This window comes from Xenopus laevis, chromosome 1S (genome assembly GCF_017654675.1).
Source record: "Xenopus laevis strain J_2021 chromosome 1S, Xenopus_laevis_v10.1, whole genome shotgun sequence".
Classification (NCBI taxonomy): Eukaryota; Metazoa; Chordata; class Amphibia; order Anura; family Pipidae; genus Xenopus; species Xenopus laevis.
The window spans coordinates 58,225,231-58,248,002 of record NC_054372.1 but is presented as its reverse complement, the minus strand read 5'-3'; the positions used below and the strand labels follow the sequence as shown (position 1 = coordinate 58,248,002).

Genomic DNA, 22,772 nt, shown 5'->3' with positions numbered 1-22,772 from the left:
TATAACACTCAATACAGTTGTATTGTCTTTTAATTGTTCAATTCTGCTGCTGAACTGAATTTTTTGCTACCCTTTCTGAAATAAAAGTTTGGTTCAGGGTCGGACTGGCGGGCCCAGGAACGCCACGTTTGCGTGCATACGCGAATGCTCACAATTTTTTCGGATTAAGAAGTTAATGTGGGTGCGGATCTGGGATGGCGGGGCCCACAAAAGCCAGGGGTCCACCGGGTTTTTTCCTGGTCTCCCGCCGGCCTAGTCCGACCCTGGTTTGGTTCCAAACTAATCTGTAAAACTGTTTTTATTGTTATAACCAACTAACACAAAAGAGAACAATAAAGGAAAATTAACAGTAAACTCAACAAAAATATCATGTATCTAACAGAATGTATTTTTATTAACCATTATGTTTCTATAAGCTTTACTTTGGGTTATTTCAAGTGGTGGGGCACAGCTTACAGTATCTATTGTCTTGTCTATCTAACCTTTACTGCATTAAATATAAAAGTCTTTTATTATGAGTGTAACTATCTATATTAGGGTTTAATGAAGTGACCCAGGGGGCAGGAATGGGAAATCTGGTGCGTCACTTGCTAGCTGAGCACTCATGACTGAGCAGGACAAAGCTGCCAGGCAGGGGTTAATAATGGAGCTTAAAAGAGAAGCAAACCCAAAAGTTAAAAAAAAAACCCTACCCTACATAGACCCCCCTCCCTCCTCCTACCAGCCTTTACTTACCCCTCAGTGCAAGAGTGGTAAAGAGTAAAGAGTGATAATTGAAATCAGACATATAATCGAGGGAGATACTATTAAACCATCTTCACAAGAATATTTGGCAGCAAATTGTTAACCGTTCTTCTAGGCCTATAAATCTAATACAATTACTTACAACAAGGTTGTATTGAATGATAACATCCCTTCCCATTTCTGTTCTATGGCATTAAATCGGTCCCCAGCTTTAACCATGTGAACAAAAGAGAAAAGACTGCACAGGTCAGACCTGTCAGAACACAAAGCCTTAAAGTTGTAAGAAAATAGCCTTTGTGTTGCGATAATGAGTCCAATGACATTTTGATTACATTAAATTCATATTCATAGAGATATTTATTGTTTTGTGAAACTAGCAAGTACAGTGGTTATTCATTAATTTTAAACTTGGAAGGAAACCTGGCTCTTACAGCTTTTTCCTCTGCTGGTAAGAAAGGTGCCATACTGCTCTTTTTATGCCATTTAGGTTTGCGGTTTTTGTCCTTCATTAATTGATATCCCATATAAAATGGCAATTATTTCCATTTATGCTTATGTATATTCTGCATAATCCATTGAATCATTATATCTATTTAAGAGCATACAAAAGAATCCTATTGAGCATTGGTGCATTCATTACCTTTTAAATAACCATGTTTGAAATATTGGGAAGGGCTCAAAAGTAATTACAGTGCTTTGCAATTTAATATCTAAAGCTGATTAGAATCCTGAACAATCCCACTTGGCTGCTTTGCATTTCAAATGTGTAGTCTAAATTTGAAGGTTATAAATCTTTGAAATTGCATTAAGGAGCACCTTGCTTTAGCTAAAAGTGACATAAATATAGCTAATCAATTAGGAATTAAATAGTATTCAGCTTTTATATGCAGCCTTCCCTGAGATTTCTGTTCACTACATAAAAGCAATACCGGTTTGCTTTTTAATACCCAACAATGGAGATTTTAGATTATTGTAGACAATCTGACAACCAGTATTTCTTATGTATTACCCACATTTATCTAAAAAATAATTATGTTCTAAAGGTCAAGCCCACAAGTGTATAGCCATTTAGGCCAGATGTGCTATGCATTATCATAATAGCATTATAGCACCAGCAAATTACACAGTGCTTTACACGAATCTTACAATTTAACAAATAAAGGTTTATAGAGTAAGAACAGGACCAGATGAGCCTGCTTGCTATTACTTGCTACTAGAGCTTACACTCTTTGGACTCTTTTAACAAATATGCTGCACCTTTAGTAAGGACTTGTCTATCTCTGTCTCTGGCATTTGTTGATTACAGTAAGATTTAAAATGGTGTACAGTGTCAGTGTGTGATAATAGTTCCAGTTTAGCAATTTTCAGCAGAATTCTAATCTCTATAGCTGGAAATTGATGGAATTTACCCAAGGAGAGCAGGTTTGAGTTGAATCAGGTCATTTCTTGAGTATACATAAAAGAAACAGAAGGCAATCTTAGAGCACAGTAACAGGTACAGCAAAAGAATTTCAGACTTTATTTGAGGAGATATAACCCAAATGCATGTTATCTGGCTGGAAATTACTTGGTTTTACTTGGTTGGTTGGTTCTAATACTTTTTTCTTTAAGCTGGCCATAGATGTTGAGATTTTTAAAAGATCAGATCCTGATCGTGAGACCACGATCTTCTCAGAACGATCGTACGATCGTACGAATCTACCATCAACTAAAAAGACCAATTTACCAGGAAAACAAAGGGGAGCTGCCTGCTTGGCCCTGCAAACATAGAGAGATTGCACTGGGACCGACAAAGATTTTTTGACCTGGCCGATCAATTTCCCGACAGATGTCGGCCGAAAAATCGTAAGATGTACGATCGTTCGAATACCACTAACCGCACGATAATTTCGAAGGATTGGTCGGGCTTCCCTAAAATCGGTCGTTCGGCAAGAAGAATCGTCGCGTCTATGGGGAGCTTTACTTAGTGCAATATAAAGAAGAAGACAGCTCCCTTTCATGTCCATAAATCCAAACTCCAATTTGTTAATTTATATTATGTATATGACTGTTTTGGGGGAATAGTCAATGGCAGGCAGCATAGGACAAAGAGGAGCAATAAGACAGCAACACACCGCTCTTCAAGTAAAACACATGTTTGTTCTTCCTAAGTTGAAACAAACACAGTCAATTATGCACAGGGGTAACCAATGTAGCAAACAAACATAAATCATAAAATAAAAACCTTGCCCACTGGGCACTACCTTCACAATTTTGAAGCAGTCCCTGACTAGACTGGGTGCCTTATGGACAACCAGCACAACAAAACAATATAGTTTGGTTCACCCCTGTACTCACAGGACTCTTTCCTGTTAAGAGTTCAGCTTTCTGGCTTCCCTCACGCTTGTAGCCAGACTCACCAGCTCATCCCGGTCACCTTCTGTCACAGGCAGCACTCCCAGCTCCTCTGGGAGTTCTTTACACCGCCAGGTCTCATACCTGCTGTGCCCTGCAGAGAGACATCCCCCATTCTAATTAGGTTTAAATACCTTTTCCACACCAAAGCTTTTCTGTGGAAAATGAGCTCCAATCTCCGGTCTGAAACCAGGGAATGGAGTACCTGGCTACTAAGGTCTTAAAAGGAGAATTCTTCCCCTTATTAAAAAAACCCTACCCCCCTACCCTACATAGAACCCCCTCCCTCCTCCCCCCCAGCCTAGCTGCTACCCCAGGTAAATGCCCCTCGGTGCAGATTCTGTCCAGCAGAGTTCATGGCAGCCATATACTTCTTCTTTGGTAATCTTCGGGTCTTCTTCTGGCGCTTCGGAAATTTCCATGACTTTTGGCGCATGTGCAGTTGTTCGCGACCGGCAGACTACTCCAACTGCGCATGCGCCAAAATGGCACTTACTTCCCGAAGATTACCGAGGAGAAGAAGATGGACAGGAACAAATGACAAACAAAAAGGCATTCTATTGCAAACCGACCGCAACAGAAAAGACATAAGTAGGCTTACTCTTTAACAGGAAAATAATATTGGCGCATTTAAATTAAAGAAGCCAATTTGTATTAAAAGCATAGTTTCATCATCACTTCATTCCCATCTTCCAGTGCCACCAGAGAGAAATATATATATACAAATGTAAATACAAATGTAGGTTTTGTTAGTTGATGGGGAGTCAATTTAATTGAAAAATTGGGAAGAAAATAATAATTAAAAGACACAATTTGTGTTTGCTTTCAGTACAAAAGTCAATTTGAAGTCACTGCACAAATCAGAATTAGAATTTTGTTCAGCAATATATTTTCAAATTAAAACTGAGTGAAACTATGATGATGACTACAACTGTAATACAATGACATTGTCTACAATGTAAATTAAGAATTTAGTATTACTTGATTGTAAAATAATTTTTTTTTTTTTTCTTCACAGGAGCATGGTATTCCAACTAACATGGGTTATGCTGTGGCTCCACATCACTCAGGTGTCTACCCTGTACACATGCAGCTCTATGAAGCCTGGAAAAAAGTTTGGGCCATTCAGGTCACAAGCACAGAAGAGTATCCTCACCTGAAGCCTGCACGTTACAGACAGGGCTTTATACACAATGGTATAATGGTATGTTTTATTAAAGCATATCATCTAAACATTATAAAAACGTATAAAAACTTCAATTGTATTTCACAATTTCAAACTTGGTGTACATTTTAAAAAGACTTCCTGTATTTTGCAAAATAATTAAGAAATTAGCTGACAGAGTAGTTTCAAAACATTATTGTTCTAAAAACCAGAAATGTAATTGTTATACCCACTGGATAAGGAATGTAGCTGATATGGCCCCACATGGCAGTCTTGTGTGTGTTTGGTGTAGTAAGGGACAGTTTTAAACATTTCCAAGGCTATTTAAATGTTGGTATAATGACTCTGTCCACTCATTATTAATAAGAAACATTGTTAATGTAAACCTATGTATGGTTAAAGCGTTTTCCATAAATTTCAATCTAGAATCTTGTAGGGGACATTTACGAAGGGTAGCAGCTAGACTGGGAGGAAGGAAGGAGGGAGTCTGTGTAGGGTAGGGGGTAGGGTTTTTTTAATAAGCGGTTGAATTCTCCTATAAATGTTGGTAAAATGTCCCTAGAAAATCTATAAGCCATAATTTAATTGTGTCTTGTCCTCTTATTTCAGCATAATATAAGTCATATAAATATAAAAAGATCATATTTAGCAGATATTTAATATTAACGTTTCATGCTCATGTTATCTAAATGCAGGATTCTAATACATAAGTAACTTGAGAAACGTAAGTGGTGTTTCTCATCAATCTTTATTTTAGACCTTTAAAAATGTGTATTTAATATAGTATCTATTTTAATTTATAAAGATGTTAAAAGCCCAGAGAACTTACATGTCCATATAAAGGTGCCCCCTGTCCCTTCACTTATTTGTGTTTGTTCAGCACTACAGTGACTTCTTTTAATCCAGTGGTCCCCAACCTTTTTCATCCGTGAGCAACATTCAGATGTAAAAAGAGTTGGAGAGCAACACAAGCATGAAAGATGTTCCTGGGATGCCAAATAAGGGCTGTGATTGGCTATTTATAGCCCCTATGTCAACTGGCAGCCTACATGAGCTTCTGTTTGGCAGTACATCTGTGTTTTCTGCAACTAAAACTTGCCTCCAAGCCAGGAAATAAAAAATAAGCACCTGCTCTGAGGCCACTCAAAGCAACATCCAAGGGGTTGGGGAGCAACATGTTGCTCACGAGCTACTCGTTAGGGATCACTGTTTTAATCCCTCCGTTAAATTGCTGCCTGTGGCTGGTTGGGTGGAAGGGCTGGGGGTTTAGTCAGAGCATTGTGGCGCATTCAGTCCAGCAGTGCTTAGGGAGGCAGGCAATTCAGTGGCAGGAGTTGAGAAAGGGGTGGCAGGGAGGTAAAGTGGCTCAAGGACATTTGGTGTTCTGGTGAATGCCTTCTCTAATATGGTATAAACATTTTTCTTTTTTTTTCAATACCAAACTAATGCCTAATACTAGGCATTAGTTCAGAGTGGCAAAGCCCTTCCATTTTTTAATTTTTTAAAAATGAATTTTAGCATATGAATGTACATTAAATGTTACCTATAGGTCATGTTGATCATTTTTTGCTGAGAGGTTTGTTTTTGTATATAATTGTTAGTTGAAGTTCCTAAGCCTGACTCTCTGACACTCTGACTTTGCCAACCTGACTGTCCCATCTCAGCCTGTTAGTTACAGTTTCTAATGCTAACGGACTCCTGCTGCACAAATATGGCAGCCCGCAGCCCCCTCATACAGGAACATGGGGGATCAGACAGGTAATGTAAAAGCATCATGCAAATACTTTATGGCAATGTAAGAAGTAGCTTGCAAAGCCAATATTATAATTGATGTAAAAAAAGTTTAATTTCATGTGTCAGTATCTCTTTAAGATATCTTAATATTCTTTATACCTACCCATTATGCTGACAAATAAAATTAAGTGTAAAAACACCTCAATCCTGCAGGAAATGTGTAGTTTTGAAACTTCTTGACAAACAGATAGGGAATGCAATTACACTTCCCTCTATTTAAGTCAATGGATAACTATAAAAATATTTACCTTAACCTTGTACAGGTCATATATTCAATAAATAATGTGTTGCATTACTTTTAAATGCAGCTTTTCCTTTGTAGTAATAGGAGCATTGCTTGCTATTAAAGTGGGTTTCAGCAAGGGCAAAGAGTAAAGCTAATGAATATTTTAATATTTTAAAGAAAAGTAGAGAAAATAACAATATTGCAGTAAATTTTCTTTTGTCGAACAGACAAAATTGCAGTTTTTTTTCCTTCTGTTTCTAAGAAAACACATCTCGCTTTTGTAACTGAATTTTTACAGCTTATAGTTTTTTTTTTTATTATTATAAGCTCTAGCATTAAGGGAATGTTTCACCATGTTTACTGCATAGATGTGAGTTGAGCTATGAGTATAGAGACATATTGAAGTCTATTCATGAGAAATTTGACATTTGATGACCCAGAATGATCATTTTTAGTTGTGCCTCGGTGCATTTATAGCAAATTTATTGTATCTTTTATATTTGCGTGTACCCAGAGTCAAACAGTCATCGCTGTCCAGAGCAGAAGCATTGTATGACCGTGCTTTTTGTTTCTAATCATTATGGGCTGTATTAAATTAATTTCTTTTGAGATTGAAAGTGGATCCTATTCTTTTTACTGCAGAATGGCAACAGTCAGATTATTAGTAGAAATTTGATTATGCCCTTTTTATTAGAAAAAGATGCAGTCAAGCAGGCTTTTTTGCTAGTAAAACAAGCTCACCCAGCATGATATATTCTCTGTGAATCAGATTGTGCCTTTAATGGGTAATAACGTCTCATCCTTGTTAATACGCCTGATTTAATCGAGCATCTACAGTTTAGACAATCAATGGGATATTATCACATTATGCCCATAATCGGGAATACTAAACTCATTCAGAGCATTAGTATGATCAATGAAATGTAAAATTATTAGTAGCAACTGATATTTGACCATAGTATAAAAGAAAGGAAAGAGTGTGTGTCTAGCTGCAAGATAATGTCTATGTCCATCAAAGCCTTGATAGGTTAGGTGAAGAAACACTGCTAGTAATACCTGAAAGTGAATAAAGGAATAACATAATCACAGACCCTAAAATATATTATGCCTAATGCAATGCATATAACTATTAAAAGATGTTCTAAAAAGGTTTTTTTTCTTTAAATCCTGTTGTAAAACCTTTATTTAATGTAAAATATTGCCATGCATGTTTCAGAAAAAAAGCCACCAACTAACAAATGTGATAGTGTAGTTGGCCATTAAGAGCATTACCTTATCTTGTAGAGCTGTTTGAATCATTAGAAAATCAATTGCAATTAGTGTATTTAACTCTCTTCTTTAAAAGAGACATATTATAGAAAAAAATTAGAATGTGCCACTGCATGTGACTCTCTTGGATATAGACGGAATGTGCTTGAAAAAGTTGTGTCTCTGTTTACTTTACTGAAAATTCTTGCAAAATTCCTATTAGTCCCTACTATCTGTTCCTCTTGCTCCCCGCAATAAGTAATATACAAAAGACTTCATCTGCTGATTTCATTAAGGAAAATAGCTAATACTGTTTCCTGATTATAACCAAATGATGCAAAAGGGAACTTGACATACAGTATATACATCAGAACACTGAATACCCATGGGAATCTATAGAACAATCATTATACTATATATATATACATCTCTTTATCCAATAAATGATTGGAGCATATTTATCAAAATGTTAAAAGCCAACAACTTTATATAACTTTAGCTGGATATTTATAACGTTTTAATTTTTCTGCATACATAACCTACATTCTAAAGCTGACCAGTTGCTAGAAATGATACAGCCATTAGTATTAAATAGAGAAAAATGATTGCTAGTGCACAATGTCAGCCTGTGTACATTTTTAAATACATTTTAAATACATTTTCCAATACATTAGATGTTAGTGCCACAAATATGTAGACATTTGTGCGAGTCCTAAAGTGACTATAGGTAACTAAATCATATGGTACATCATTAATACCCCAATAATAATACCGTATACACATGTACTGTAACTTAGCTAATACCATGTTCACTTAGACTTTGATCAAGAGGTTCTAGTGAATCTAGAAAATGATTAAATCAGTGATTTCAGTGCTTGGTGGGTCAGCCAGTCTGTATGACTATTTAATCTATTTTACAGTATTTAATGTACATTGGTGCATAAACAAGTAGCACTAAATACATATTAGAATAATATAGGGAGAAAAGGTAATGTATTATTTATAGTATTCAGGATGGCATATTTCTTTCCATAACCAAAAAAAAATACTGACAGTTGAATGAATTGACATATGATGGAATTGACCCTAGTTTGTATGTGCTAAAGGGAGATTAGATTGTTATCTCCACTGGGGCAAAGACTGATATGATGGAGCATGCTCAGGTTGCACAATAAATCAGCACTTTATGACATTTGTGCAGGGGTTTAGATTTAGATTACTTATTCATGTGGTCACATATTGGCCATGGCACAAGGAAGATTTTCATTATTTTGCTCACGTTTGCTGCTATTGCTTTCAAACATGGGTACAATCACTTCCCTGGATGATCACTTGGAAACATGGAAGTCTCCAAGTAATACTGGCCATTCACATTAAGATGTGCTTGTTGGTGAGGTCACCACCTGACTGATGGATATCTAGCCAATATAGGGCTAGCACAAGCACATATATACGCTGTCTATTTAGCCTGAAGTGGCCATGTATGGCTAGCTTTTTCACCAAATCTATTGAAACCTGAGTGTTTTGGGAATGCCTGACAATCTGAAAATTGCCACTGATACACAATGCCCTGTGTTCCAGTGCTCTTACACAGTTGCAGAAGGATAATTGACAATCTAATTTAATTAACCTATTTTTCTTCTTTCTTTCAATATCAATAAGGTCTTGCCAAGACAAACATGTGGTTTGTTTACACACACAATTTTTTACAAAGAATATCCCGGTGGCCCCAGCGAGCTAGACAAAAGTATCAGAGGAGGAGAACTTTTTCTGACAGTACTTTTAAATCCTGTAAGTACTTTATTCAACCATTAATAATGTCTGAATAATAGCTGTAACATGATTGTTTTTTGGCGGTTTCAGATAATCCTCTATAATAATTTACCAGTCTTTTAATGTGAGAAATGCATTGCAAGTACTGTATCTAAAACCAGATTGTTATTGCCTTCATGTAAATTACTGGGACAAATCAAATTGCTATACTTTAATTACTTAATACAAAAATACATACTCAGTAAGGACAATATCATGATGTGCGAATGGAAATTGTACCAAGTAATACATTATTCTGGGGGCAGGAAAGGATTTCTCTATATACTGTGTTTTAATATCATATTTTTATAGGGTTCTGAATAGAGTACAGTAAATCTAGGCCCAGTTAGTTTTCAATGTAATTTCAGAGCAGGAAATATATTTTCAGGAATGCACAAGAAGCAATATCATTCCATATAATCTACTATCACTTCGAAGAACAGTGTTTCTCGAAATGTGCTCTGACTTACAAACATCTAGGGAAGCATGAAGAGGTTTACTGTTAACCAAAGAAAACCATGGAGATAGGCCTGGGCAATTTACCACAGTCACTGTCTATTAATTGCATACATTTTTAAACATATTGATGTACTGGTGTAGATCAGGAACTGACAAGGCTATTAGAATTGTTTTAAAATGTTATTGGTTTAAATTTTTCATTGCAAATGTTATATTCTAGAAGGCCATTTGGCATTTCCCATTTAACAGTCATGTTATCCTATGTATAAAGAAAGGAAAAGGGATAAAGGGACACTATACCTTATTTTTGAGATTGGATTTACCTTTGAGTTTGTCTAATGGGAATATGAAGAAATGTTAATTCCGATTTTGTGACCTTATTATTATTTGTTTATATAAGGCTAAAATGTTTGCATGCAGTGCTCACAATTGTTTTGGTAGTGTTACTAAGGTGTTACGGGTTTTGCTTTCAATGTTAGCTTGTCTAACAAACCCCTAATTAAAAAAAACCTACCCCACATAGACTCCCACTCCCTCCTCACCCCCAGCCTAGCTGCTACCCCAGGCAAATGCCCCTAACTTTTTACTTACCCCTCGGTGCAGATTCGGGGATGGGAGTTCACGGCAGCCAATTTTCGGCAATTTCTGTCCATTTCGGCGCATGTGCAGTTGTCGCAAACCGGGAAATTTCTCCAACTGCGCATGCTCCTCTCCACCAGGCTCATTCGCAGATTACCAAAGACCTGAAAGATGGCTTCCGGGAACTTCGATCCCTGAATCTGCACCAAGGGTTGAGTAAAAATTTAGGGGCATTTCCCTGGGGTAGCAGCTAGGCTGGGGGGAGGAGGGGGGTCTATGTGGGGTGGGGGGTAGGGTTTTTTCATTTAGGGGTTTGTTTCTCCTACAAGGAATGGCTACTTATATTTTACTGTTGTATCATAATGCCATTTAAAGAAGCTAGAAGCCACATTGTTTAACCATTCAAGGGGGTGTGCAAGGCATGCTAAATTAAACTAAAATTTCATTTTTCCATATTGAAAAGTCCTTTTTCATAGCTATAAGATATAGTAGACAGATATATTCTATTGTTGGTGTTCCCATAGTGCTAGCACAATTATACAGGTAAATTTGAGGGTATTTCATTTAGATATCTTTCCTTTAAAATAGAATAAATTATATAAAATATATCAATAACCCAAGTCCCATTTACAGCCATTTCCAGCCAGCAATTTTATGTATATTTTTCATTTTCTACTGGACTTTGGCTGAGACATGTAAGTGGTTCAGGCAGGGGTGTCCAAAAGGCAGATCGGGATCTACCAGTTGGTGATCAGTAGATCTGAAGAAACAGCTTGTCTAAATCATCCTCCTGTTTCATGCTTTTCATTCAGATATTTATAACGTTTAAGAACATAAGAAATAGTTGTTTGTTAAATATAAACTATTCATTTTTATTCTCATAAATCAATTTTTAAGTAATATTTTCCATGTAACAGAATGCTACAAAACAATGTTTTATGGATGTAGCTCATAATGGGACATCATCATTAAAAGTAGACCTCAAATTAGTACAGTATGGGCACTCCTGGGTTAAGGTCATGAACCTCTAATGGGCTACGTAGTGACTTTAGGCATATTTACAAAGAAGTATAAAATATTCAAGAAAAGGTGTAAAATTTGGCCTATGAATGGCATATTTATAAAGCTCTGTTATTATCCATATGGAATCCCTCCAAGGAAAAGCATGTTTCTTGGAAAAATAGACCTTCTGCTGTAATAACAAGTAATGAAATGCATTTATATTGCAAGCAACTGGAAATCTGGTCAATATGAAACTCAAAACTTTATTTTTTCACACATGGTATATCTTAAAATACCTACAGTATCTCATACTAAATGGTGGGGCTAACACTCCCTATCCTTTCTCACTTCTTACTATTGCACAATGATTAATTCAATGGGTTTACATACAAACAACAGTAAATGTTTTTCCTATTAATTTCATATCTACTGTAAGTGCTTATTGTATTCTGTAATTGTGATTTGTTACCTACATAAATCAATAGGAACCATATTTCCAAAGGAAATGAGCTTGCACTAAAACCACAATATAGTGGTAAAAACATTTTTTCATTATATACCAGATTAAATTACAGTACAGTACAGGAATCTTTATCCAGTAGCTATTTCACTGCACTCATGAAGACTACTCTGATTTAACACAGTATACAATGTTATTCATGTGGATAATTAATTTTCTGTTAATATATTGGGGTTATGAACTGTGTGTGCTTGTAACCTCTCCAGCAAATAAATATTGCCATATCCAGCATTTTTCTATAAAGCATGAGAATCTAATTTGAATGGTTTCTCCATGACACCAATTACTGAACATTCAATGATGTCTCCATCATTTATATAAAAATATTTTAGCTGGGAATTGTAATAATATTGGTATTGTATATTGCTTTTCAATAGCTGGATCAGCACGGTAATTTGTTGTTTGAAAATGAATGAAAAATATAAAACAGCATTATATGTACTTGGATACAGGAAGATAAAATTAAACTAGAAGGAACACAAACTGTGTGCCCCAGTAATATCTAGTTACAACACTGCTGGCATATGATTTGTCATACTGCCTATGGCCCTTTGGTTGTAAGAAACTGTTTTAATAAATTCTGATCCTCCATGAAAGACTTCTGCCTGTGTCAGATTCTAAATGTCAGCTGCTTGCCCTCACTCACTGCCTGAACTTGGACACTGAGGCTGTTAATCCCTTGTGTGCCTAATATTTTATTATCTGTCTGTTTTATATGATATGAGGGGGTCATTAAAAAAACCCAGGGGCACAAGTGTAATATCGCTAAGGGTTACAAGAGTCCACTGTTTGGTGCTTGCTTACAGAGCACTTGAGTCACTGGGCTTGCTGCCCTGCTCTCTGCGCTGAGTGTGAAAAATACAGAGTGGGTAGGGGCAGGGTCGGAACTAGGGTTAGACAGAAGAGGCAGCTGCCTAGGGCGCAACCACTAGACTGGATGCACCTTCCACCCAGCTTGTGCACTTCCCTACCGATCACATATGCACGCAACGTCACTGCACACGCGCGTGTGCCGTCACCGCAACCTCTGGGTAGGGGACATTGAGAGGTACCTACATGCCCCCATTCCTTACTAATACAACGCTGTATTAGTGAAAGGAGACACAGGTCTCTCACCCACGAAATGGAGTACAGAGGTCTGTGGCTATTTGCACAATGCATTACATTCTCCATGGCCAAAAGGTTTAGAGGACCACAAACATGGTGGTGAGCAATATATAGACAGAATGTACAGTGAATTGATCTACAGTACTACCCTTTTAAATGTCTGAAAAAAATCTAAGGGGTATATACTGTATGACACCTACTGGAAAACTAAATACACCCACAGCTTTTACTGAAAGCTATTATTTATATTATAATTATTAGTATAGGCCTAGCATTGCACATGAAGAAGAAAATTAGGTCTTGTAAATTATATAAAAAATTACTTAAGGTAATTATTGACTACATTACTGTAAACACAGATATTTCTGCCACATAAATTAATACCTTAATAAGCAATTACCTGCAAAAAGTATTAAATGTCTTTAATATCAGCACAAATCCAACACACACTGATATTAACAGAGTGCTATCAGAGCGAAGAGCAGTTGCATTAATAAACACTTTAGGTAGTGGTCATGTACACAGATGACAAATTACCAATTACCTAATTAAATCTGAGTCGTTAATGAGATTTAATCAAGAAACATGAAGCGTGGTTCAAGCTATGACTAGGATCAGATTTATTGCATAAAATCACTTATTGTTCTTGCCTATGCAAGTTGCAGAACATAAAAAATAGAATAACCGGTAAACATATGCCTTTTTCTATTTTTAATTATGCATTTCCAGTTACACATATTATAAATAATAAATGGGGCTGAAATTTAATGAAACAATACTAGGAGATCAAATAATGAATAATGTGTAATAAATTATTTAATGTTCTTTATGAAATAGTTTGCCAGTGATGTGCACTAGAAGCCAAGAAGGTTCAGCCCAATATAAATATATATTGAGAGAGGGAGTAAGAGAATGTGTGAGAGATAGAGAGAGCACATTTAATTTGATAATTGTCTAATTTCATACTAGTCTTTCTCAAATTAAACATAAGAAAGTATGTTTTTCCATTCAGGAGCGCCCAGCAGCGCCTTCAAGCAGGTGCACCGATGCCTGTGTGCTCTGCACATCATAGTAGGGGGACGGGGGTCAGAGGGGGCCCTGGACATTAGTCCCGGTGGGCCCTGGGCCCCCCAGTCCGACTCTGGGTCAGAATATTCCACTCCTACTTCCTTGACTTCGTTAAAGGCTTCCCCCCTCTTAACAAAAATCATATCAAGCTGGCTACTTCTGTCACTGCAATAGTATGTGTGCTTGCTTTTCCTTCCATGCCAGGTGGCAACATCAGCCCAGCACCCTTTGTTAGATTCTTTAATAAAGACCTTCTGTCCACATTCCTTAAGACCATATTGTAGTCCCCCACAAAAATACCTGGCACAGATGCATAAAGGAACAGCTTAACCTCACTCAGCATACGTCTTCTCACAGAAATGGACTGGGGACCATAGACATGAGGATTCCATTTAACTGAAAATCCATTACCATGCACCTACTAGTTTGCACCTCTAAAAATTTTTCACTACTAGTGAGTTGATACCATTAAATAAAATGCCCATGCCACCCACAGGTTCACATGCTATAAACCAGAAAGAAGGCCCATGCCACCAATCCCTGGTAGCACAGAATATTTCCTCCCTTGTTAACAGTCTGGTTTCTTGCACAAAAATGATTTTAGCAGGCATATTTCTTAGTGAATCAAAGGCAAAAAGGCCATGTTCACTTTGTCCTGTCTGTCAGGCTCTTTTTGGAGACTTAGTAGGAAGAGCAGTTAAAACTGCTGTTAGTGTACAGCTCGCAGGATTAGACACGATGAGACGAATGCGAGTAACCAAAGCGTGGTCGAGTATCAGGCAAATGGTCAGTAGACAGGCAGCAAGTAAAACGTAGTCAGGGACAGGCCGAGGTCAGAGGCAGGCAGAAGATAATCGTATCGGTAATCAGGCAGTGTGTTGGTAGGCAGGCAGAAGAGAATCGAAGTCCAAAGTCAGGCCGAGGTCGGTAACGAGAGAAGCAAATCCAAGAGTAGTCAGGAGACACAAAAACGAGTACAAGCAAGGGAAATCACCAAGCACTGTTTGCTCTTGCTGACGTCTATTTACAGGGACAAGTTTGGCGCCAAAATGTAACGACGCAGCGTTAACGCACCCGCGACCATCGCAACGCGCGCGCGTCCGAATGAACGGACGCGCGCCCGCGCAAAGACGCGCGGACGGCCGAAGCCGAAAACACGCTGCAGTTACAGGTACCTTACACTGTCTGTGGGAACCACACTTAAAACAAACCTTTGGCTGGCCTGGATAGAACACAATATCTCTGTCCTTACCAATAAATAGGAGTTAGGGAAGTGCTTTGGCACACGTTATTCATATGTAGCTTTACTTGTACATTCCACCCAGCCAACCAAAAATCCTCTTCATCATAAAGTCTCACCATGGGGGACAAAACTTTACAGTTTCTCTTTAACCAGAGCAGCATATCATCCTGATGCACAGTGTAATTCTTAAATATAATTGTTTTCGTATTGGGTTTAGACACTGGAATGACTTGGAACCCTTCCCACTCCCCACAGTTCTTTTTAATCCTATATTTCTTCCATAACTCATCTAAATTCAGAGACAACTTGAAAGTGAGATCAAATTCTGTGTCTGTGACAGTAACTAGTGCAAAAACATCATTGGGTGCAAAACCTAAATATTGTTTAATCAGGTTCCTGGTCACAAACCTCCTCCCTGGGAATTCTCCCCTCTCCTTCACCCACTTAATCTTAACCAGGCTTCTCCTCTGGCCATATTTAATCTCATCAACCCCAGACACATCCTGCCCAGTTGCTGCATTTTGTACATATTCACTCCCTCTTGCTACATTCATGTTACTTCCCATTCGCAACACAACCTCTTGAGAATTTTTTTGGTTCCTTGCACACCCAATCCCCAAATTTTCTACCCATTGCTGCCCCACTCCCACCAATTTGCACCCAAGAGCCACAACACAATTTCTTTCACCTGCCACATTCCCCACACCCACCATTCCTACATTTTGTTTCTCCACTGAAACATCAGCACCAACATCCCATGCCACATAATTTACTTCCACATCCCCCCCATCACCATATCAGTCAGCCTTTCACCCCCAGACATCTCAGTACACCCGGTCACCCATGCTCTCCCATTTACACCAGCACTCCCTTCCACCTCATTCACCCCAAAAGCCAACACCGAATTCACTCCATTTTAGTTTCCAGGTGCAATTTTGCAGAGAATTGCATGACTGAGCAGCAGTAAAAGTCTCAGAAACAATACCTTGGGATGAAATAGTTTTTGCAGACAAAAAGGGTTTGCTTTTTCCCCACTATCCTTCCAAGCCTTAGTCACATCAAGCACTTTATTTATATTGTATCCTCAATATCCTCAAGCACTTATGTGAGAAAAGTGAAAATACTTTTCTCTCCCACCAGGTATTCTTACACTCTGGACCCAAAATTAATTGAAATTTTAAAAATTCTTCCTAGTAATATTTAACTCTTCTTACTGTATATATGTATTTTTTCTCTTTAAACAATTATACAGACTTTAAACAATATCTTGATATTTTCTTTAAATTACACAAATAATATTTTTTTGATCATATTTTGCTTTATGATATTATCCATTTTCTCTCCATGCGTATCTCCTCTCATCTTGATGACAGTCATTGCTTAATACAAACTCTACTTGACCCTCTGCATTCAGGGTTTTGGACAGAAGACTTGAATGAAGCTGCTCTCACAAAAATAACAAAGTGTAATCTTAAAAGCTAAGTACAAAGGACACCATTTTATACATTCTATCAATAATACTATACTATACACACTCCATGGTACAGCTTCAAAAATTATTTAGGCTCAAACACATTGCATTTTCTACATGAAATAATCTTAACACAAAGCTGACCCAGGTTGTTTTTCAAGTTCTTGGGCAAATTTGAGACAACTTAAAATTGATTTTCCCCCCAAAATCACTAGTGTTGGGTGGCACACCAGAAAAGAAGATAACTACAGGAGCAGGTGCTTACTGTAGGGGGCTAACTGGATGCCTCCAAATGAATATATACAACATATACAAGCAGCAGGGCACTCCTTCAGAAATTTACTTATAGTAATAATGAATAAAATTAAAAAAAACACATACACCGGGATATTCATCAGGAGTACATGCAAAAAATTGCCCCCCCTGAATCAACTAGAAGTTAAAATACATTAGATTTTATTTACAAAAGGTTGAACTTGATGCTTGTGTTTTTCCCCCTTATCTGATATATATGTATGTAACTCAACATATTTTATCATCTCTTATATTCCATAATTTACACAATAAATAAATAAGAGCTGCAGTTAAATAATATTATTTTTCATCCCTGTCCCAATCTAATTTACGCATGGCCACAAAAGTGTGAGAATATATTTGTTGAAGGACATGCTGTGATTAGCCTTCTTGTAAAATGAAGATGGCTGATAATATGCTCCAAATCCTAATGGAGAATATAAAATATCATGTGTGTGTCAGACTTGGAGCTCTGGTGTTTCAAATGACAATGCTCTATAATCGGAAAAATGTCCTTACTATTAAAATCCAATTGGATCGAATCTTGGATTAATTTTTTATGTAAGATCTGGGATGAATTGTGCTGTCCAGTGAGATGGACATCTGTATAGCTGTGTTAGATTATAAAAGTACAGGAAAGGATTGCTGCACCACCTAGGTTTAAAATGCAGCTGTGGCTAAACCATTGATGTTAGGGGAAAAAAAAGATTTAAAATTGTCCCATGTCCCCATTACTTTTGTTATTCTTATTCTCTAAATAGCAGCTGCTTCCTCTTAGCATGCATACAACCAAAAAGCATTAGATCCATTATCAATGCAAAAAGGGCTCATTTACATGCACAGTACAAAAAATGGGCACTGTTTTTTTTTTTTTTTTTGCATGTTACACCCTACCTCTCTGCTCTTGAACTCCTTTGGGCTCTTGCACTTCTGCTCTAGGTCCGTGTATTCTGTAAAATACTGGCACAGGATGCAACTTTTAGGGGCAGATTTATCAAGGGTCGAAGTAAAAAAATGTCAAGCTATTTTTGTGTATTTTGACTAGAGAATAGTCCAAATTCAATTTGAATTTGCCGAATTGCTGTTTGAGCCTATGGGGGACCTCCTAAAACCCATATGGAGTCAATTGGTGAATCAAGTTTTATTTTTGAAAATACGTTGAATCGAATACAGCCTATTCACCCGCAGAAAAAAACTTCGGTTTTTTTAAATAAATTTCAGTTAGTATTTTATTATTCAAATTTCGAAGTTATGGGAGTTCATAATAACTCCCATCACTCCGAAATTTGACCCTTGATAAATCTGCCCCTTAATGTGTTAATTGTTAATAAAGTGAAATATTCAGCTGAAATTTAACATTTTTATTCCACCCCCACGTTCCAGTTAAACTTACTTAAACTCTGAGATAAAATGATATGACTAAACCTAACCAAATTTCCTCTATGCAAGCTGAAGTCACTTTTGTGAATACAAAATTACTTTACAACAATACATTGTGGAACAATGCAGAGCATTTTATAAAATACTGCTACATCCCAGTAGGTGATATAATTTCCCATGCATGCTTATTTTCATTTAGGGGCAGATTTATCAAGGGATGAATTTTGAAGTAAAAAATACTTCGAAATTCGACCATGAAATTAAAATACTTTGACTTCAAAGTTGAAGGATTTTTTTACAGAATTTGGCAATCAAACAATCAATGTAAAATCATTTGATCGTACGATTAAATCGTTCCCTCGACTTCTAAAAACTAAGAAAACTGCTCTAGAAGGTCCCCGTAGGCTAACATAGTACTTCAGCAGGTTTAATTTGGTGAAGTATTGAAGTTGAAATTTTTTTAAAGAGACAGTACTTCGATTATCGAATGGTCGAACATTCGAACGATTTTTACTTTGAATCGAAGTCGAAGTAAATTCAAAGTCATAGTATCCTATTGGATGGTTGAAGTATCCAAAAAAATTACTTTGAATTTCGAATTTTTTTACTTCGAAAATTCCCTCGAATTAACTTCGACCCTTGATAAATCTGCCCCTTGGTGTGTATTCATGTATTTATTTTTCTCCCCATGCTCTACCATGCTAAGAGGTTATTTTCCCTCTGCTTCAAAAGTATTTTCTGGTCTTCATTATCCATTGGTGCAGTGAACTGTACCCTTCAAAATTGCATGCTAATGTGCCTGTAGAGAGCAGACATAAACAACAGGTTATGTAAAAATAGTATTTTAATTAGTCTATATTACTTCAACAAGCTGCTACTTGCTCTTTTGCTGTTGTCGTTGAGAGGGGTGGTTATGCAGTTGTTTAAGCATTTCTGAAGCAAAATATAATTATTGTCATTAGTGATTATTATTATTTTTCTTAAAATATTCCAAGTGTAACAAAATCACAATGTAATTGGAACATTTGTGATTTTGAAAGCTTCTGCTTGAACTGTGTTATTAGCAAACTGTGAAGAAATAAACCCCACATTTTTAATAGATCAGTTATTCATTTTTGGTAATTATGTACTGTTTAGTCTTCTATTTATGGAAAAAAATCAATATAGATTAACAATGTGTGACATTTTTTTTCTAATGCAGTCATTTGCTACTATTGAATACAGATTTTGGAAAAACACATGTATGTATGTAGCACTTATTTGGTGGTATTTCGTCAAATACACACTAGCAGGGTAGAGCATTGCTACATGCAGCTTACACAACAGGGTTAGGGCCTTCGCCATGTGGAAGTGTTCCCTCTATGGTGTAGTGCAACTACATCCCTCAGGCTACTGTGCACACAAAACATAAAAAAGATGGGTGCCAGGAGGTTCTTGCAGTAAAACAGGAAACGGTTTATTAACTATGCACTAGGCAAGTGACCACAGGTTTAGTACTCACGCAGGAGCTAAGGCAATAATAACATCTACTCACACAGAGCTACAGGCATTAGGCATTTCTAACAGAGGAAAGGTCTCCATTAGGCATTTGCAGAATTCACACACATTCCCTCCTGGAAGTTGTCAGGGAAGCAGCTTCTACCCTACAGTCCCTCTTCACTGAGGTCCCTGACTGGAGGCAAACACACAGCCTCTGGAAAGCTACTCCCTTACTGTAAATCCTCGTTGGAGCTTCAGCTGCTCTTTCTCTCTTAAGCTCTCTGCCATTCTCTCCTAGAGAGACTATTACAAGTCTGCCCTAGTGTAACTATTCCTCATTCACGGGGTTTCCTGGTCCCTGACTTCTTCTCCAAAACACATGGGCCATTCACAGGCCAAAGAGGAAGTGGCCACTCCCTACACACACTATATAGCCTGGATTTAGGGCAGGCCCCACGTTGGGCACCAAAATGTAACGCTTTCTTGGGCTATTCAGCACATAGATAGTTAAAGGTGTCCACCTAGTGTATGAGCATGGGTTACACTGTGAAACTACACTCAGTGCAGAGCCTTTGCCAAATGGAAGCTTCCTCTTTAAGATGTTGTAAAACTACAACCCACAGGCTAATTAGTATAAAAATAGATGAATTGGACGCCAGGAGGTTCTTGAATAGTAAAACAGGTGAACAGATTTATTATGCACAAATGCAAATGACCTCAAGTTTACTCACCGCATGTACAGGATACAGCAGATGGAATCACTTAGGACATAGTAAGGATCACAGTCAGACAGAAGCGACTCCTTTAGGTATTAGCAGATAGGTGTAAATCAATTCCCAGTTAACCGACATTGCCAGTGAGGGGATCAGGATCGATCAGGTAGGGTACAGGCAGTCCTTTGCTAACCTAGATGCCTATCAACTGAGTTCCCTGCTCTAAAGGCAAACAAGAAGCCTTTGGGAAGATACTCCCTGCTATTGCCCTTGATGGAGCACACAGCTGCTCATGTTACACAACGCTGACTCTCTCTTCTAGAGAGACTATTACAGGTCTGCCCTAATGATATCTAACCTCATTCACGGGATTAGCTGGTTCCCGACTGTGCTGCTAGGTGTTTCCCATTGAGCCTGGGATCACCAAGGCCCCAGTAAAGCCATTTATCCCAAAGGGACCTGTACTTTTGGGGTAAATGGCTTTACTGGGGCCTTGGTGATCCCAGGCTCAATGGGAAACACTTATCAGCACAGATACCAGGAGCCAAAGAGGAAGAGGCCACTCCCTGCACAACACTATATAGCAGTGTGGCAGGGGAGTGTCATTGCACCCTTTGACCAATAGATGTAGCTGTTACACTTAACCGGTTGCAAGGGCTTTGCCCAATAACAAAGGATAAGAGAAACTACAAGGAAAGGTAGAGGATTAACTCTATAGGGACATAGCAGAACCTATTGGTCCCTACATGTAGATTTACAAAGTGTGTTCTAATAATTTATTGGAGCTGTACAGTTTTCAGATACTTTGACCACAGGTTTTCTTGGGGAAGGGATTAAATGTTTGTCATTCAAAGCTGATATTATTTCATGCAAGTTTTTATAAACTTTTAAACTCCTGCAGTATAAGCACATGTAAAACTGATGAACTAGGGGAAAGCTTATATAGATATTACAGCTATGGGAAAAGTTATCCAGGAAGCTCCGGATTACAGAAAGGCCATCTCCCATAGACTCCATTATAATCAAATAATCCAAATTTATAAAAATTATTCCCTTTTTGTCTGTAATAATAAAACAGTACCTTGTACTTAATCCCAACTAAGATACAATTAATCCTTAATGGAAGCAAAATCAGCCTATTGGGTTTATTTAATGTTACATGATTTTCTAGTAGACTTAAGGTATGAAGATCCAAATTATGGCAAGATCTGTTATCTGGAAACCCCCAGGTCCCAAGCATTCTGGATAACAGGTCCCATATCTGTACATAGCAAAACAACATTTTTACTGATTAGTATGTTTATTATACATCATTTAATATGATATAAAGACAATGCTAGTACACTGTAGTTTGTATATACATGTATGGGATCTGTTATCCGGAAACACATTATCAAAGAAAATTCTGAATTATGGGAAGGCCATCTCCCACAGACCCCATTTTAATCAAATAATTCACATTTTTATAAATTATATCCTTTTTCTCTGAAATAATAAAGTAGTACCATTTACATAATCCCAACTATGATATGATAAGTCCATATTGGAGGCAAAACACTAATATTTGGCTTCATTTAATCTTTAAATTATTTTTAGCTAGCAAGAAGTACATAATAATTATCATCATCATCATCATCATCATTGATATGATCATGGAAAATTTCTGAAATGCATGTTTAAAATGAAATGACTGCACAGAAAACCTAATACTTTTTCTTATAAAGTATACAGTGAGAGTTTCAAAATCAGTGTTATGGTTTTAAATATAACGTAATAAACAAACAAACAAACCATGGTGCACATGGTCTCTACAAATGCTTCTTTGTGCCTGACTGGCATGTTCGCTAACAACTCTAAATGTATTCTCCTGCTGTGTCAAAGATCCCTAGTAGGCTGGAATCCATAAAATATATAATACAAAAGGAAATTTTCCAGTGAGATTTCTTCAGTACAGACAGAAATAAGTACAATATCACCAAGGTGCCATAAAGAGATAGGCAGAAAACCAAACTCATAGTCAAAATATATTTTATTTTTATTACAAATCTATAGTCTATTGCAAAACTAGACGCTT

At 37.2% G+C, this 22,772-nt stretch overlaps 1 protein-coding gene across 1 annotated transcript in view; it reads left to right on the top strand.

Annotated features, from left to right (window-relative positions):
- ndst4.S (N-deacetylase/N-sulfotransferase (heparan glucosaminyl) 4 S homeolog) overlaps positions 1 to 22,772 on the top strand; it is a 147,446-nt gene that overhangs the window by 58,323 nt on the left and 66,351 nt on the right. Inside the window, exons 5-6 of the mRNA XM_018243367.2 lie at positions 4,157 to 4,342; positions 9,234 to 9,362. Of these exons, the coding sequence (XP_018098856.1) occupies positions 4,157 to 4,342; positions 9,234 to 9,362 (315 nt within the window). The remainder of the gene's footprint in view (positions 1 to 4,156; positions 4,343 to 9,233; positions 9,363 to 22,772) is intronic.